We start from the raw sequence: 18,481 nt of genomic DNA, 5'->3' as shown, positions 1-18,481 counted from the left end.
GTTTTGTTTGTTTTGGCAGAGTATGAATTTTGTTTGTGATTTATTTATTTACAATTGACTTTTTCTTTTGTCTTACATCCAGATGTCGATACACCTGCATCGAATTGTTAACAAAAAAAATATTCGCAATCGTACACTATTGTACAATATTTCTTTTATGTTTAAGAAAAGGGTTGTCATAATTGACCGTATAACAATAAGCAATAAAAACACAGATGTTGGTAATTTATTTAGACAAACTTTACGGGTAATTTTAAGAGGAACTAGAGCAGACATTGTAAGGTCTTGCCTTAAAAGTTCACCGTTATGGAAATTTGTCCATACCTTAAAACTATCTACGAATATGAGAGCACATTTGGGGGGAGGAAGTACAAATTTTCCTTCAAAGTTACTTTTAATAGGAGATGGAAAAGTACCTCATTCTGAAAATAAAATTGAAATTGATCGCGATTTAGGAGAAAAAGTGACTAGCATAGAGGATTTAATATCAAAAGTTTACCCTAATATCGTCGAAATAGAAAATAAAGATTACCAATGGATGTGTCAAAGGGCAATATTGGCGGCGAGAAATAGTAGCGTTGACGAAATTAACGAACTAATTTTAACCAAACGTCCAGGCGATATAACTACCTACACATCTATTGATAATGTAATGGATCAAGAAGATGCTGTCCATTACCCACAAGAGTTTCTCAATTCTTTAAACCCGAGCAGCCTTCCACCACATTCCCTGAAGTTAAAAATAGGTGCTGCGATAATTTTACTCAGAAATCTTAAACCACCAAATTTATGTAACGGGACCCGCCTTCAAGTAAAATTCCTTCGCAATAACGTGATCGTTGCAACAGTTTTGACTGGTCCGGCAGTTGGTCAAACAGTGCTTATACCTCGCATCCCAATGATTCCAAATGATTTACCTTTTAATTTTAAAAGAATTCAATTTCCCATTAAGTTATCTTTTGCCGTAACCATTAATAAATCACAGGGCCAAACATTTAAACACGTAGGAATCGATTTACGTCAAGACTGCTTTTCACACGGCTAACTATATGTCGCGTTGTCAAGATCGGGTTGCGGGCAAAATCAGTATGTTCTTCTACCACAAGAAAATAAAACTAAAAATATAATCTACGCTAAAGTACTGTAAAACATATTATTAAATCTTATTGACGATTATAATAACAAAAACCAACGTGAGCAATCAAACGATAATCATGATAGTGTTTCCGACAACTACGCGAACGAAGTCGCGGGCACAGCTAGTAAGTTATATATACAATTTTTCTATACAACTTCTTGAATCATTTTCGTCACAAGCTGAACTCCACGTACGCGAAGCCGTTGATTCAGCTAGTATAATATATTTATGTAATTACATATGTATATACAAATAACATATACAATACAATACAGTTCATATAACACTCACAAAAACGATTAATAATTAAATTATAATTATTTTAATACAACGCCACTCTACTTAACTGCTTACTTAATTTTACTTTCAAAAGTACGATATAGACTTCGCGGTAAATCAAGTCGCCATTTTATCACGAATACCACAGATTATTTATATAAGAATTCATTGTCGTATTTGTTTATTTATTTTTAATATTTCCACCATTAGAATCGGCTATACGGACTGTTACTTTGCGTAATGTGACTCTTTTGTATTCGTCTATGTGTGTTACTTGCACACATAGATGAATATAAAAGACGAGGTTCGTACATCACATTCAGACAAAGCGTATTTATCTTAACGTCGTGTGACATTTCACCAACCTGTACGCAGCACTACTCACACTTGTCAGACGTCGGCCGTAACGTATCACGCTCTTTGCTGATATTAAGTTACTATAATATTTTAAGTTACTCGCAAGCCGTGATGGCCCAGTGGTTAGAACGCGTGCATCTTAACCGATGATTTCGGGTTCAAACCCAGGCAGGCACCACTGAATTTACATGTGCTTAATTTGTTTATAATTCATCTCGTGCTCGGCGGTGAAAGAAAACATCGTGAGAAAACCTGCATGTGTCTAATTTCAACGAAATTCTGCCACATGTGTATTCCACCAACCCGCATTGGAGCAGCGTGGTGGAATATGCTCCATACCTTCTCCTCAACGGGAGAGGAGGCCTTAGCCCAGCAGTGGGAAACTTACAGGCTGATTATGTTATTATATGTAAGTTTATGTTACTCGCAAGCTTTATAGATCTTAAATAAGATAAGAATTTGCAATTGAAATTGCAGCATAAATACAATCGTTGATTATTAGTTCAACTCAAATAAGGAACATATTTAAAGAAATACAATTTAAATAATAAAAATAAAATGCAACTACATAGAAATCCTTCGTACCTACCCGTCCCAGGTACGCAATATACAGAGTACATAAAATGATTATATTGACGGACAAACTTACAAAAATCTTGTTATTTTGAACTGGCAACCTAATATGGGCGTACGTAGATTATCAAAGGGTATTTCATTTATTTATATTTATACAGATTCATGTAATGAAATCACGATTGGTATATGGAAAGCACTTTGACGACATTTGTCTCAAGATTGACCTGTATTAGGTAACAAAGACAATTTCCTCAATTTTCTATCAACAAAAGTCTTTATCTTGTCTTCATATCGTAATCTAGAATGCAATATTTATGTAAAACCATTGTCATACGAACAAAATCTCGACCGTGACAGTAGTGAGAGTATACTTTCGCTGTTCTCAACACGCGGTTAATTATTTAAATTTACATCTTACCTACATATGAATAAAGATTAATTTCACACGGATTAACCATATACGGATATTAAAACAGTAACACTCAAATTTGAAACTTAATGACAAATACTAAGAATTGATTTTAAATTGAATTAATATTGTATAAGCGTTCTAGATACGGTCTGATCGATAATTTGTGCTGATTAATATAATGCATTTATAAGTAAGGTCACGTAATGCTCAAATTATGGCATTTTACTAAAGTAAAGGTACTGACTTTCTTAACAGATATATTATGTTGTTTACTGAATTTTATTTTGTGTATTTTTAATTTTACATTATATTATTATTTGGACATTGAATTATTGATATTATTTTTAATTAGTTTTATAAATTGTTATATATTTTTAAATTAAATGTAAATGTAGAATTATTATTAATAATGTTTTCGTAGTCAACTTAACTAACGCATTGTGCTACTGTAATGTTAGATATAAGTTTGTTATTTGTAAATAAAATAATAAAAAATAAAAATATAGTCTGGTTATCGTTTTTTATTTTAACTCAGCGAGTCGAAGTGGAACTCTTTGGGCGCTACCCAGAACAAATCTAAAATATGCCAATTTGGCTTTGCCTTCCAATTGACCGCGAAACTAAACGAGGCTCGAAATATCAACGCCAAGTATTCCGATAATAGCTGCGGCGGCAGGAGCTGGCAGCTTATAATGGACTCCATTACCTTGGAGAACAAGGAGGTGATGGCTATGGGTCTATAGTTGGACAGGTCTGAGCGGTTGCCCTTTTTAGGGATCGGATGCACCAAAGCAGTCTTCCAGGAGTTCGGGACGACGCCGAATGCATAGGATTGCCGGAAAAGACGCGTTAAGACCGGCGCCAACTCGAGAGCACAAGTCCGTAGCACGATTGGAGGGATGCCATCGGGTCCACTCGACTTATGAATATCCAAGGAAAGAAGTGCTTTACGAACTGCACTTTACCGGAATTTAACCTCCGGCATCGTGGTATCACACCGCGAGATTGTTGGTGGTGACTTTCCTCGGTCATCCAGAGTCGAGTTCGCCGCGAAGAGAGAGCCTAAAAGTTCAGCTTCTCCTTCGCGGTATGGGCCAATGACTCACCGTCTCTGTGCAAAGATGGAAAAGAGGGCTGACAGATATTCCCTAAGACAGCCTTAGCGAGAGACCAGAACGCACGTGTTCCTGAAGGGAGGCGCACCAGTCTCTCGCCAATTCTGCCAATGTACTCCGTCTTCGCCTTAGCAATCATGTTTTTGAAGGATCTAGAGGCAGAGTTATATTCCTTTCTGAATGCGCTGGTATTTACATCACGAGACGCTGATGCTTTAGCCCAGTCTTGGTAGCGTTTCCATTTTCGGCGTGAAGAAGTTTTGCAGAAACGACCAAACCAGGGCTGGGATTTGCCACCGATGGGGACCGCAGAATACGGAATGAACAGTTCCATACCCTGAAGTACCACATCGGCGACAGAGTCAGCAACAACGCTCGGATCATCCGGCGAGAAACAAACCTGCTCCCCATGGGTAGGATGTAAAGAAGGACCGCATCCCATCCCAAAATGCTGACTTGTAGTGCCACACTCGGCGGCAGCCCACGAAACGAGGTCGTGAGTACCGCGCAACCGGCACTGTACTCCGGACGAGACAGTGGTCCGACGAGCGCAGAGGGGGATCGACTATAACCTGGTAGCCATCCGGATGGGAAGTCAGCAGAAGGTCCAACAGGGAAGGTATATGATCCTCCACGTCCGGTATTCGCGTTGGCGAGGTGACCAGTTGTGTCAAATCATATGCTAAAGCGAAGAAACATTTTTTTTTAATTTCTAGTTTAACGAACCGGCATCGTAGTGTCGTAATTTATCCGGTACGGGTGTACCTAACACTAGAAATAATTTAGCTTTCTTTCACTTTTACCAGTGATCATTAGCTCCGGATATTACTCCCTACAAACAAATTCATCCACTAGACGCTCAAAGCATTACGTCGATAGTATTTAAAGGTGAGCTGAAAATTTCTTTCTTTTAAGATTCTTTATAATATGACAACAGTTGTCAGTTTGACATTTTGTAAATAAAGGGCATATTATACAATTACCGCAAGCCCTTGAACGTATGAATATTTATCGCTTGTGAGGTAATCGAATTTAATGACAACAACCTTTTGAGGACAAAACAAGGTTACGTATAATTGCAGTAATAGTTATTACGGGTGGAAAAAGTTCTCATATTACTGTCAGTGCTGTCCCACTACTGATAAGGCCCGATAGCTATGGAGAAAAGCGTTATTAATATTAATTTAACATGCATAACATTTGTGCAGAAACTAAAATGCAAAAAAACACTTGAAAATTACGAAAATTCTTAGCCGGCTTTGAATCTCCTAAAACAGAAAAAGTATGTAAAAAACATTATAATCATTCTAGTTTAATAAATACAGCGATACGAGCATGTTTTGAAACAAAAAACAATCTCAGTTCATTCAAAAACCAGAGCTAATTCCGTATTTTATGTCAATAGCATTTGTTAAGTCAAGTACACAATACATTTACTGAAATGTTTAACGTGTCTGAAGGAAAAACCAATGAAACAACAAGTTTGTATATTATAATATATGTTTATATTTCATCGTTAAACGTGTATCTATAGTCACGGGCGCTACGCAGGTTCGTTGACACACTCACGGTAGCATGCGCAAGTGATCCCGTGGCGCCCGCGAAAAGACGGAGAGGGTACCGCTGGTTTTTTAGTGGGTAAACCCGGCGTACCTGGGTGCATTCGGCGTCCAGGGCTCCGGGGAGTCCCCCCCCCCCCCCCACTTTCCATCACGTGGGAGAACCGCGTAACGCGTTTTTCCAGCGAGAAAAAAAAAAAGGTTCGTTGCCACTAAAATAAGCGCTGATTAATGTCTGATGTCACTTTTCTAATAAAAATTGGCAATGATGAAAACTAAGGAATAACTATATAACTATAAGGAATACAGTAAAGTAAGCCTATAAATTAATTTAAATAAAATATTTATATATAATAATTAAAGGTCGTATAGCTTCTACCAATTGAGTTATATTCAATCACAGAATTATATAAATTTATTGGATACTTTTTGCTTTGACATTTTTATAAATAAAAGTAGAAAAAGAACATATATGTGAATTGAACACGGGAATTTTTAATATGGGTTGAAAAACGAAAGATAATGGAGGATTGTAATAAAGACTGGAAAATATATAAATATCTTAAACTATATTAAATATTTTTCCCCTTTACTTGAAATGAGTCTTCAGTATGTACGTTGTAGCTGCACTTAATATAATTTTGTAAAACGACGATTCAAAATTGCTTTTAAATCCTATTTGAATAAAGTATATTTTAATTTAGATTTTGACTATGTTAATAATTATATTCAATAAACTCTAGTAATAAATTGTAATAGTTAAGTCATTGTCCTGTGTTATGTCAATAAGATTTATATCGTTTTATGATTATTGTATAATGCTTATGAAATTTGGTGAGTAGGATCGTTTTATTGAGTAGACACCCACTAAGAAAGGAATTTTGGAAATTCAACCCCTAAGGGGGTGAAATAGGGGTTGAACGTTTGTATTGAAGTCCGTCTTTTTTTTTAATTACGAACATGATATATATATAAAAGCAATGCGTCACCGAACAATAAAAATTGGTTTTCAACATTATTATAATCTGATAAATATATTATGTCAAATTAATAAACAGAGATGTCATCAAAAATAGATACGCAATAGCACCTCTTCAGTAAACTAATCGTACTTACGACGCAAAATCGAAAAACAATTGGTCGTTTTATAATTTTCCTTAATTATTTTCTATTAATAAATAACTCATAAATATTCTATATGCAGCAATAAGTATCTATTGTGTCCTATTTGTTTCACGCTAATGGTATATTATCAGCTTTGTGATAAGGATATCAATAATAACATTAGGACAGCAGGATACGTTTTGTGTCACCTTGTTGGATTGTTTTAACTTGAACGCGTGACGTCGATATGAGCCCGCGAGCCGTAGGTCTAGGTCAGTCGAGATACTTAATTATTTGCATAATTTTATATATTGATTTATATATTAAGGACATTGGATGGTAAGGCTTTGTTCAAATGTTATTAAAAATTGTTTACCATGTTATAAAATGTATCCTATGGCATTTTTATATGTATCAACGAACTGATAAAATATATAAATAGTGCTTAAAATTACGATTTTATAAAAATATGACAATATTCTGTTGCAATTTAGTATTCATTTTTAAACTTTTTTTTTAAAATATTATTATAGGATTTTTTTATTTAAAAAAGGTATAAACTTCCGTGTATACCGATGAATATGAAATTTGGTATAATAACGGACTTTGACCTCATTCTTTGAATATCAAAAACGAGATAACCTATTTTAGTTCGGTGCGCATAATCGCGCATTCCTAACCGATTTAGACTATTTTAGCTTTCCCCAGAAAGGGTATATGTGTTAGCTTGGAACTTAGGAAACAAGGTGCGTCACTCGCAACATTTTTAAAAACTGAAATCCCTGATCAATATACGTTATTAATTATTATACCAAATTTCAGATTAATCGGGGGTATGCGCTTTTTGGCAGCAAAAAAAAGGTGCTATAACATGATATTCTTAACATATCTCTCTGCTGATCAAAGATCTCCTCTCCTCGCTAGCTTATTCCACCGCGCAATGAATCATAAATATAATTGACACGGTGATTCTTGTCTAAGTTTGAAATTCAATCGTCGATTCAAAATTCATATTTTAGTCTATGGACAATATCGTATACCATAAACAAAAATTATGAACCCACATTCTGTTTAAGATCTACTTAAACTATCCATTGGAACGTCTCGCTTCTTAAATTTAATACATTACTAATTTATACTCAAATCCCTCCGCTCCCTTCTCAATTAAAAGTAAAGCAAATGCTAGAAATACAAGTAATTAAATGAGGTCAAGACGAAACCTGCAACCGAGCTGCTACTCATAATATATACAATTGTGATAAAATTAAAGATTATACTTTAAATGTTTTAATTTTAATAATTTTAATTTAATTGATATCTTTTGCAATATGTATAATTGAATGTCAAGTGCGACATTTCAGATTGAATAATCATTGCTGCAGTGTTATTCTGTAAAAAAACACTTCGTGTCATTCTCGTGAAATGTTCAAAGCTGACGGCAATATAATATTCTGTATGCTTTAAATGTTATCATAATTAAAGTCAATGTCGCGTATCAATTTTTCGGCGGCGAGTTCCGAGTTTGTTCTTACAGATTAAGCTCTACTGACTTGATTCCATTTCTGCGTATTGTGTAATATAATATTATGTTCGTTCTGTAGATTTAATTTTTTTCGAAAGCATTTGGTAACAAAATATTAGTCCTACTTCTATTTAAGTTATCAAATTAAAGAGTACATTATTTACCCAAACCCGTCGTATAAATGTAGTAACTTTTTATTATATTACTTTGTGTATAATTATAATCGTATGATAAATCTAATATTATCTACAGCTTATAATAGCCATGCTAAAATATCTGTGACACAAGCTGCAACACCTACATAATAGTACATTTACTACAACAAAAACATTATGTGTTTAAATACTTCAACTTTTTCAGATTCTGTGTTTTTACAATTTTTTATAAAAAAAAAAAACAAGGCGAGACCAATATATTCGGCCATATTAATTTTATTTGACAATTGATACCATGTATCACATTTGGTTGGTATGCTTGTTTTTTTAAATCATAATATTTATTAATATACCTTTTTTAATCCAAATAAATCATCTATCTCTACAGCTTAACTGAACTCGGCCCGCATAACAATACAATAGACGCAGATTCGATCCTAAACCTTTAGGCTTTTGTCAGCCCATTCCTTTAAAACAAGCTTTACTCTAAACTGAAAGAACAATAGGAATATTAATAAGTAATTCCTCGTAAAGAGAACTATGTCAATATAAATAAAACAACATTAATGAGCGGCTTCAACAGTTTTTCTTTAAATTAAACGCGACCAAATGCGAAAGTTTGAAAAAATCTCCTTCTATTTTATTATATTATACAGTCTTCTATTATACAGTGACCAGACAAACGTCCATTATAAAATTGTCTATGCCCATAGACAGTGGCATTGTAAAACAACAAAACGCATGAAAAAGGCACACAGGCATACAGACAACGAGGTCAATCAACTTTGATACGTCATACTATTATTTAAATATTCGAAATACAAGTATTGATTGTAATTAATAAAAAATAAATTTCTAAAAATGTAACATTTTTCTATGTCAATTTATATGAATATACTTAAAATAGTCCTTGAGTCTAAAACTCTCAACGGTATATTATTAACAAAATATGAATACAATACATTTCCAACAATATTGTGTATATTTATAATTATATTTATTATTGAGGTTTGATTAAAGATGTAATAATCATTGTATAAACTCGATACGCTAAGGTTACGAGATCCTAAGGGTCAGCGCCATATTAAAAATAAATAAGTTTTAAGCAATGGGGCTCGCAGAGGAATTAATATAATCTATAATTCCTATACTTTTGAGTATCAACTTGCAGCGATGAATAATTAATTTGTTATTCGTCATTAATTGTTCTGATGCCTATTCCCAATAAAAACGAAACATTTTTTTTTACATAATTTCATACGTGTATATGATATTCTGTGTTACCAGTCTAAGTTCGCCCTGCACGAAAACTAAGCATAAAGCTATATACTATATACCAAGTTCCCGACTGCACAAAGTCAATAAACCCTTCTAGAGGCAAAATATTTAGTTGAATATTTGAGTTTGTGTTAAAAATATACTCATATAATTATTATTAAAATCAAAAATATTTGCCTTATACATTTATTTTGAATTTCATGGAGGAAATTGAATTGTTTACGACTGATAGTGTCAGTTTCAGGCAGATTCACCTCGGTAGAAACTACATTGCGAACCGGTAAGTGATGAATTAAATCTTTTGAAATTACGGTTTAAAAGTAAATTGTAAAGGCCGACTTGAACAAAGTGTATTTTCGGTTAAACATTAACCATAAGTGTACATAATAAACCAATTAATTTTATTTATTTCCTTTGGTTTAAAAGATATTATAGATTTTAATCAGCTGTATTTAACGTCACCTTCTAGAATTCATTACCGTTTTTCACAATTGGCAGTATACAAACTGCATGCTGCATATATTTACTACTACTTGAAGGATGTCGTATTATACAAGAAGAAAATTACTAAGTTACTAGATAAAGAGACATGGTAAATTTATTAAGGACCAGCGATTGATGATTCTTTACTGGCAGCATAACTACGGTCTCATATTGCATCGTATTCGTGAAATGTTGAAAACTGTTACGGTGATATGCTAATTAAAGTTTCTAATTAGTTTTTTTTTATAGTATAAGAGCAAATGGGATACTTGATCTGTGTAAATAGAGCTCACCCAACCCATAGCAGTAATGCTGTAGAAACATCTTGACATTGCTCATGCACCCCTCCTTGGGAGCTAAGAAGTTATGTTCATCGTGCTATTACTACACTGAGTCACTCACCCTTCAAACCGGAGCACAACAATACTAAGAATTGCTGTTCGGCGGTAAAATATCTGATGAGTGGGTGGTACCTACCCAAGCCCTTCCACCGAGTAATTATATTCAATGTTACATATCACTTTGACATTTCACGATCGTATTCTGTGGTAAGATTTGAGCTTTGAGATTTGAGCAACAGAGTAAATCTACAAATAAAGGCTTACATCTAGGTTAACGTCATGAGTTTATCATATAGGTACGTGTGTTCCCAAATATTATATATATAAACCTCCAGGTTGGAACAGACTATAAATTGTTACTCATATATTCAGGTAATTAATTAATTAATTAGCAATTATTTATTTAACTAGAAATATGACATATTAATGACCACAAAAAGTCTAGAAGTCGGAAGTCTCCGTTATCTTCAAAGCGAAGATGACCTTTGAAATACTACGAAACTAAACTTGGTTTAAAAGATTTCCTTAGCCCGGTCAGCTAGGCCACTTAAAAAGTTAATCGTCCAGAAATAAATAATTGTTATCTGTCTCTTTTTAATCGTCGATATATTTAAATACACGAATTTGCAACATAACATTGGTAATATTATGTAAACATATATTTAGTATTGTGTATGTTTGTGCAAGCGGTATAGTTACATAACTAACTCGTTAATGAGGCAACGACTTCTTAAAAAAACTATTTGTAATAATTTATTTATATTAAAAGTAATAATTATAAACAATTTCCAAAACTCTTGTATTACGATATATCATGATAAAAATACCTTGTTAAATTTAATAAAATAAAAGATAATAAACGAATGTTACATAGTCTTAGGAAAGTTTGAAATTCAAACCAAAAATAACAAAAGTATAATTTAAAGCTCACCATTTTAAAATCAATTTCGTAGTAACTGGCAACACTTAACTTTTTAGCACAGAACCAACAATTCACACCACACTAACAACTGCCGAATGCACTCCACTCGCTTTCGTTGCTCGACTCTGCAAAATAAAAAAAAAAACGACTTAGTGAAAGCGAATCATGACGTTGACCGAGATGATTTTGGCAACGCTTTGTTAAGCGTGTTTTTGCATTATGACGAGGAATAAAACCGATTTAAATGTATATTAATTAATTCTAAACAAATATTTTATTATGATTAAAATAATTAAATAACAAAAATTCTTTAATATAATTTACACGGTAATACACGGTCTATTATAAAAAAAAAAACTTGTAAATAACAATATTAAAAAATTACAAATTAACGTATATTTGACTTTAAAAGTAATTGTCTAATGAATATTTTACTTTTTTATAAGGTAGGCTTTTACGATCAGTGGGTCATCTGATCGTAAATGGTGACCATCGCCTATAGATTGGCATTGTAGAAAACATTAGCCATCCCTTGTAAATCCAATGCAGCAACAACCTTGGGAAATAAGATGTTATGACCCTTGAACCTCTGGTTACACTGCCTCACTAAGAAATATTAACCATTCCCTACATCATTCCAATGCGCCACCAACCTTGGGAGCTAAGATGTTATGTCCCTTGTGCCTATATTAACGATACTATGTATTGCTGTTTAGCGGTAGAATATCTGATGAATGTGTGGTACCTACCCAGACGGTCTTGCATAAAGCCTAGCACCGATTGGAATGAATAATGTTGTAATATATATTTATATAAATATGGATCAAACGTGCAAAATACACAAGTCTCGCACATTGACAATCTTATTTGAAGTTTATTTTTGACAATCTATACTTTTTTTACTTTTTACTTTATATTATAAATGCGAAAGTAACTCTGTTACGTCCTCGTGGTTAAACCGCTCAACTGAATTAGATGAAATTTGGTGTGGATATAATTTGAGACCCGGAGAAGGACATAGGCTACTTTTTGTGGTGACGGTTTGTGCGCTATAGGTACAGTTTTATAAAGTTCGCGCAGGTAAAGCCGCAGGTTCAGCTTGTAGTGTAATATTTATTAAACTTAACTGTTTTAACAAAACGGGGTTAACTTAATACAATTATTTCCGAAACTTCAAGCTTTATACGCTTTCCATTTTCTTGATTACGTAAAACCAATTAAAATATTCATTAAACACTCGCTTTAATAACAAAATAGTGTTTTTTTTTTTAGATTAGAACTTGTTTTAGTTCACAGTCCTAACTAAGTAAGCCTAACTTCTTCTCAAAAGGCCTTAAATCTTTAAATAAAATGGTTTTATTTTAAAGTTATATCTGAAATTATATCACTACATGTGGGAAACATTATCCATCAAGTAAGAAAAAAATAATAAATATGTATTAAAAACCTCTTAACATTTGTTCCGCTTTTAAGAGGTTTCTCGAAATAATAATTTCTAGTAATCATATATATTTAAAAACAAAAGTTATATAACATAGATTAAAAAGACCAGGTGTAAATGAGAATCGTGCTGGTTTCGTAATTAGAACAACCATCGCTGGGTTTTTATAATATATTTTTTATATAATATGTCATCATAAGTACAATCCAAGCCGAGATCGAGTCTCAGTGGCTAAAACATTTTAGTATTATACGACTACACGTTCAATCCGCGCAAAAATAACTTCATTTCCATGTACTGAATTTGTCTTTATAATTGATTTCGTGTTAAGTGGCGAAAAAAACTCACCATAGTTTATATTGGACGTAAATTACATTTGTATCCACAAACTCGCATTTGAGCAGTGCATTGAAAAAAAGCTTTAAACAAGTAAAGGAACGAGTTACAACAACAGGCTATTTCTACTTTATATATTATATATTATGATATCGGTAGGCGGCCGAGCAAATGGGCCACCTGATGGTAAGTGGTCACTCGCCCATAGAAAATGGCGTTGCAAGAAATATTAACCAATCAACCTTGGAAACCAAGATGTTACGTCCCTGTAGTTACACTGGCTCACTCACCCTTTAAACCGGCTTGCACAAAGCCCTACCACCAAGTAGATGTATAATAAATTGTAAAAATTATAAAATCTATACGTAATATATATATTCTTAATTTGTACTTTCAGTTCTTGCATCTTGTCAAGTTTAATCTCAGTAGCAATGAGTGTTAAGAAAACATGGAATGGAATTAAATACGTAATATGCAATATCATATTGTCTGTAGGTCAGTTAATGATTACTTAATTTAAATTTTAACGTAATACTTTCAGTCGACGCCGATAAAAACACATCGTAAGTACAATGTAAAAAAATATTACGAAAACTTAGACTCAATTATTTCTGTTATAAATTGATAAAGTATTCTTTGATATAAAGATTAGTAATAGATTTTTGAAAAATCGTCTAGACACAAATGTGTAACAATAACTCAAGGACTCTGGGTCAAAGGCAATGAAATTTTTTTTTATTTCTTGTTTGTAAACACAAGTAATAAAAGTAATTCTCACATTATATTATAAAACAATGCACTAAAAAATATTTCAACAAAATAAACTTGTATGATGGACTTTAAACTTTCACGATATTTAACTACATAACACGATTTTTAACATGGTAAACTCTTGCAGTAGAGACAGAGGTGACCACGACAGAAACTGTCGAAATTTCGGGTAATATAAGATATAATTATATGACCATGGGCAAAATTCAATTACAATGTAGGAAATTAAATGAATGAAATGAACGAATGGAACCATATTCATGTTCTCATAAACAGTTCACTCGGACGTTACATTTAAAAATCGACTCAACTAAATTCAACCTTGACATTTTGTTCTTATCCCATTCACTCACTTCAAACCGATATGAAACCTCATAAATGCGTATTGAAATAATGTTCTAACTACTTATGGTGTATTTAAGGTATCAGTATTGCTGGTGATTTAAAATTTGTAATCTCAATAGCGGTAATTATGTTAGATAATGACACACTAGTGGTTGATACTGACTTTCCTATGATTCTCGATGATTCCCGATGATGTACGGAAGGTGGCTGGTAGGAAGTGGATGAGAGGGCCGAAGATCGGGCTCAGTGGCGCCTTGGGGGAGGCCTTTGTCCAGCAGTGGACTAATACAGGCTGATGATGATGATGATGCTGACTTTCCCATAAGCTTCTAGAGTTCGTGTTTGCCGGGATACGTGTAACGATAGATTATTCAATTATTTTTATCTGGTTATATTTGTCATAACTAACAAACTCGCTTGCCATTTTAAAACTTAATTAACTTATATGTATTTTAATATATGTCTTCTCAAAGTTCTTAGTAAAAAAACAGTAAGTATTCATATATCTCAATAATTTAAATGTTTTTTTTTTTTTCGTTTTCAACTAGATTTTTGCCTGCAATATAGCAACGCAACAACATGGTACGTATTGTAAATAGTTGCCGCACTAATATAGAAACGTATTAAGAAAACATTACCTATGCGTAATTTTAGTTTTCATTGTCTTATCATCTCTTGGTCATTCAAATACACAAATACTAATAAATAATTTAGCTATCACAATTTTTTATAGACGTGTAGCATTTTAAAGTCTGCAACAAAACATAATAGTCTAGGCCAGCGAGCACCCATTTTGGGTTTTTGACTCAGGGGAAATCACTTGCGAGTCGAGAACATTCCTGGATTAGCTAAAAATTCGAAATTCGGCTTAAATTTAAAGCTTTCACTCGTTCGATGGACCGGATAATAGATTAAAACGTAACGATTCTCATTTAAATAGAATAATGGGATTGCGACACCTTAAAGGTATTGCCAGGAAGGGATGAGTTCAATCGGACAACCGGCCGTAATATTCTGGCAGATCTTTCTTCGTATAGCACTATAACACATTGAGTCGATACAATCTGTGAGTTACGGGTTAAGTGAATTATGATATAAATTTTAAAGCTATTGTAAGGAGGTATATGTAATATTAAACCTTTTTGAAACATAATGCAATATACAACACTATGTGGAAACATCTTTTAAATCATAAATCTTTGCTTGTAACTTACACCTATTAATTTTATATTTTCTATCTTCATAAACATTGCGTACGAAATTCTATTTTTTTTTTTATATAAATATGAAAAGTTAAAGCACAGTTCAGTAACATATAAATTATGAGACGTAAGAATGATGGCACACTTTTGTACCGAATACGTAATCCAAAGCGGTGTCAGTGTGTCGCGGGCATTACACATTTATTTACATTGGGTTAGAGAGTGTCAGTTTGAACCGGTATTTTTTAATTTTTATCATAAACTTGTTCTTTTTTTTCTTTCTTTTCTATTATAACAATTTATAATTATTGTTGTAAAAAAACGAGTGTTTTTTTTTTTATTAGCCTATGTTACGTTTATTGTAAGGTAATCTAAGGTCAAATATATATTTTTACCCAAATAAATAGATACAATGATTTAATAATCTTTATTCTTCTCTATGTAATTATTCGACATTGCGGATTATTCAATAGAAGATAAAAGCGCAGATTATTTGTACATCCAGGTAGAGGGTCGCATTGCATTATAACTAAAACAAACCAGCTAACTTTATTATCCTGGTACGCGTGACAGCTACGCCTGACATTCTACAAACGTCATACTATTTTCCTAGTGTGCGTATACACTTGGCCACTATTTTCATCGTCGCGTTCTGACCTTTGACAGACTATCTAAACACATAAATAATCAAAAATTGAAAAAGTTTTTAGTTTAATATTTTCGATTTCCATGCAGAATACATGCAGGATTTAACCGCATAAAATATGTATTATTAAATCTACATATACCTGTAAAACTACTAGCCCAAATTATAAAGGTATATCGGAAATTTTATTAACGGAAAGTTTTATCTATATATATTAATAGTATGAACAAATTTGCACATGCATATACTTGAATTTTTTGTGAGTCTGAAACCCAAACAAGTCTTGTCACTTTATAACATTAGTATTATGATATAATAAAAATAATATAGAATTGGGAGGTAAGTGCAAGGTTTTCTAAATAGATATCTATATATATTTGTAGACGGTTATACTTTGGACCAGTTTGAAGGACAAGTGAACCATAGTAATTATAGGTTAGCATCTTAACAATGATATCGAATATCGAAAACATTAGGGTTTGGTTTGTACCTTACATTAAAAGTATCAGTAAATATAAGAGATGATATATAATATTTCTTAGTACCAAAACCTATTAACGATTAACCATCGCCCGGTTCTAAATAAAAAAAAAAGAATATTATGACTTAATATTGTATGTGTGACATAATTTATTCCATAAATGTCGTATAATGTTATAAAAATATTACGATGAAGTTTATCGAACAGGTAAAAACGTGGCAATATTAATCTTGATTTATGTAGAAATTTGAAATACATATTTGATTATTAATTATGTACAAGAAGTGACAAACGACGTCAAATGTATTTTTTTAATCTGTAAACGGTCTTGCGTGGTTTGCTCTTGACAAATTAGACTTTGATAAATATTTACCTTTAATTTTGAACGTTTCTTAAAACAGTACAAATAGCCAAGTGCCTTAAAACAAATATAGATAATTACGTATTTATTATACTATTTATTTTTATTTGTGTCTCTAAAATTCTTTCTGAAAGACAGTCTATAACAGTTCTTACAACTTGAGTCCTTTAAAAAGCCAGAACTGAATAAGAAATATAATTGAAATATATTCTCTATTCACTATGAGTAATAATTTTTTTTTTTAAATACATTAAACTGCTCAAGAAATATTGACTTATCCTAAAATTCTATTTAAATTATGAAATGGTGTTTATTTTTTATAGTATTTGCAAACGATAATATTCCTATAATATTTTGTCTCGTATCATCGCATAATGAAATTCTATGCTAAAGTTAAAAGCATCGTTACTTACCGGTTTTCAAATAACTAGAGATGTTATTAGTTTCGAAAATTATATACAAAAACTTCTCCCAACGTGTCGAAACGTATTTGATAGAAATACATTACAAAATGAGATACAGAGTAGTCGACTAACAAAATATAAATTTATAGTAACTATCTCTATTATTAAATACATAAAATATAAAAACAAGTAATGCTTTGTTATTAATATGCTTACCTGTGATTAAAAATTAAATTAATTGTTATAGTATTATTATAGGCATAATAATCTTAGTCCTTTGGTTATCTAGTATGATGAGTAAAGAATTGCTAAAGGCTTGCTTTTAAGTATTCTTAAAACTAGCACGCTTCTAATATTTATTCCGTCAATAACCATGCTTAAGTGTTCGCTTAAAGCAATCCTTCCATCAACACCGTTACATGGAAATAAGCATGCTTATTACTAGAAAAGTTTTCATACAAATACTACTATGTCCTAATTATAGGAATAACTCGCTTGCCTTCTTATATGCATAAAAAACTATTAACACGCCCTTTCCCTCTCTATAGGACAAATGTCTTGTCACTTCAACTAATTTATGTACAAAATTAAATCAAACTCAAACGTGATAGCGTTCAAGGTCGATATAAATCTTAACCAACTTGACAACACAAGATACAGAGAACTAACAAAATACCTATTATAAGGTTTGGTATTTCAGTTTGTGACTTAGCACAACTTAATATTAAAATGCAGCAAATAATTATATTTAAAAGCCTTTATTATGACATTTATCTTATTTTTTTAAGTAAATCCTGTCTAGACTAAGTCAAATACAAACACGACGCGATGTAGTGATTAATGCAACATCGATTGATGCTGTTGTGTGCACACGTAACAGCAAACCCGTTAGATCCGATGTATTTCCTGCTTTTTCCTAGGGTACTAGAGCGGTAAGTTATGGTTACACAATATAATACTTACGTAACATAACATTTGAGTCTAAAGTCATTAAAGTCGCGTTCGAGCTTTACAAAACAATAATAAATATGTATAATGCGATTTGTAACTGGCAGAATATTGATAACATTTTAAAAATTAAAAAACTGAAGATTGTCTATTGGTAAATTGTTAACTTTTATTTTCCCAAAAATATACTTATATTTTTCTGTAATTTTCTTGTTAAGAATTATTATATTATTGAAAAGTTAAGAATTGTAATAATCAAAGTAGTACTTTCTATTTATAACGTAAACCTAAAGAGTTTGTATTGC

General features: G+C 32.2%; 1 protein-coding gene across 1 annotated transcript in view; it reads right to left on the bottom strand.

Moving 5' to 3' along the window:
• Nucleotides 1-18,481, bottom strand: part of LOC113399626 (UDP-glucosyltransferase 2) — a 61,536-nt gene that overhangs the window by 36,143 nt on the left and 6,912 nt on the right. Inside the window, exon 2 of the mRNA XM_026638803.2 lies at nucleotides 11,251-11,366. Within this exon, the coding sequence (XP_026494588.1) occupies nucleotides 11,251-11,253 (3 nt within the window). The 5' untranslated portion in view covers nucleotides 11,254-11,366. The remainder of the gene's footprint in view (nucleotides 1-11,250; nucleotides 11,367-18,481) is intronic.

Source organism: Vanessa tameamea, chromosome 15 (assembly GCF_037043105.1).
Source record: "Vanessa tameamea isolate UH-Manoa-2023 chromosome 15, ilVanTame1 primary haplotype, whole genome shotgun sequence".
Lineage (NCBI taxonomy): Eukaryota > Metazoa > Arthropoda > Insecta > Lepidoptera > Nymphalidae > Vanessa > Vanessa tameamea.
The sequence above is the reverse complement of the archived record's forward strand: the minus strand, read 5'-3'. Positions and strand labels throughout refer to the sequence as shown.